Genomic DNA, 1,800 nt, shown 5'->3' on the forward strand with positions numbered 1-1,800 from the left:
TATAAATAGTATAAATTTAATTATCAGCTCCATAACCTGCGCTGAACCCAAAATTCCTCGTGCTAAGAGCAGCTCGATGCAGAACCCGCAGCACTCGAGTATTGAATTTTCTCATCAAGCAGAAATTGGGGAAATTCSATGAATTTTTAAAATTCCCATTCGAAATTCCCGCTTTTCCCTGCTGCTCTGACCCAATTCCCGGGATGTTTTTTTTTTTTCCAGGACGCTCCTGACCCATTTTTTTTTTTTTTTTTCCCTTCCCCTCCAGCTCCAATTGCTTAAGAAACGCTGAAATAACCGGGTAGGAATCCCCGTCATTCCCTAAAAATAACCCCAAATTCCCGGGATGGGTTTGGATCCGGAACAAAAACAACACCAGGAGGATGATGAGGATAAAAACAGGAGTTGCCAAAACCATTTTTTTTCTGGAAAAATCATCCTGGGAGCTGTTTTTGCATCACCTGAGCCGTGTAGGGATACGATTCCTCGGACTCAATTCCGCCGTTGTCGATGATGTAYTGGAACGCCTCGGTCATAAATCCCCCGGCACAGCCTTTGTTCCCGTACATCCCCGAGCAATCCACCAAATTCTGGGCGCTCAGGGACACCAAATTCCCCGTTTGCAGCTTCAGCTGCCCCTCCAGAGCTCCCACGGCGCTGAAAGCCCAGCAGGAACCGCAGGAGCCCTGCGGAGAGGTTTAGGAGAGGTTTAGGAGAGGTTTAGGAGAGGTTTAGGAGAGGTTCAGGAGAGGTTTGGGAGATGCCCCAAAAGGTGCCCCAAAGATGCCCCAAATCTGCCCCAAATCGACCCCAAAGCGGCCCCAAAGATGCCCCAGAGATGCCCCAAAGTGGCCCCAGAGATGCCCCAAATCTGCCCCAGAGATGCCCCAGAGATGCCCCAAAGTGGCCCCAGAGTTGCCCCAAAGTGGCCCCAGAGATGCCCCAAATCTGCCCCAGAGATGCCCCAAATCTGCCCCAGATCTGCTCCAGGAGATGCCCCAGAGATGCCCCAAAGCAACCCCAAAGTGGCCCCAGAGCTGCCCCAAATCTGCCCCAAATCGACCCCAAAGTGGCCCCAGAGCTGCCCCAAAGATGCCCCAAAGCGGCCCCAGAGATGCCCCAAAGATGCCCCAGAGCTGTTCCAGGAGATGCCCCAGAGCTGCCCCAGAGATGCCCCAAAGTGACCCCAAAGTGGCCCCAGAGATGCCCCAAAGATGCCCCAGGAGATGCCCCAAAGTGGCCCCAGAGCTGCCCCAAAGATGCCCCAGAGATGCCCCAGGAAATGCCCCAAATCTGCCCCAAATCTGCCCCAAAGCGACCCCAAAGCTGCCCCAGAGTGGCCCCAGGAAATGCCCCAAATCTGCCCCAAATCTGCCCCAAAACTGCCCCAGAGATGCCCCAAAGCGACCCCAAAGCGACCCCAAATCTGCCCCAAATCTGCCCCAGAACACCCCAGAACTGCCCCAGGAGTGTCAGATCCCACCCAGGAGCTCTCACCTGGTTCTTCACCTCGGTCACACATCCTTTGTCCCTCCAGTCGAGCTCCTCGGGGACGGGGACGGCTCTGGGGGGACGGGGACGGGGACGGGAATTGCGGCGAGGACGAGGAGGGAGCTGCAGCCCCGTCAGAGAAGCTGCCACCTCCTCGCTGGTCTGGGGAGAGAGAATTCCAGAGGGGATTGGAACAATTCCAGAGGGAATTGGAATCATTCCAGAGGGGATTGGAATCATTCCATTCCAGAGGGAATTGGATTTATTCCATTCCAGAGGGGGATTGGATTCATTCCAGAGGGAATTGGA

At 54.7% G+C, this 1,800-nt stretch overlaps 1 protein-coding gene across 1 annotated transcript in view; it reads right to left on the reverse strand.

Moving 5' to 3' along the window:
* Positions 1-419: 419 nt before the first annotated feature.
* LOC130587152 (cathepsin S-like) overlaps positions 420-1,800 on the reverse strand; it is a 6,288-nt gene continuing 4,907 nt past the window's right edge. Inside the window, exons 2-3 of the mRNA XM_057388116.1 lie at positions 1,498-1,653; positions 420-686 (exon numbers count right to left, since the gene is read on the reverse strand). Of these exons, the coding sequence (XP_057244099.1) occupies positions 435-686; positions 1,498-1,653 (408 nt within the window). The 3' untranslated portion in view covers positions 420-434. The remainder of the gene's footprint in view (positions 687-1,497; positions 1,654-1,800) is intronic.

This window comes from Malurus melanocephalus, unplaced genomic scaffold (assembly GCF_030028575.1).
Source record: "Malurus melanocephalus ecotype Western Australia unplaced genomic scaffold, MMel_1.1 scaffold_1582, whole genome shotgun sequence".
NCBI classification, from domain to species: Eukaryota; Metazoa; Chordata; class Aves; order Passeriformes; family Maluridae; genus Malurus; species Malurus melanocephalus.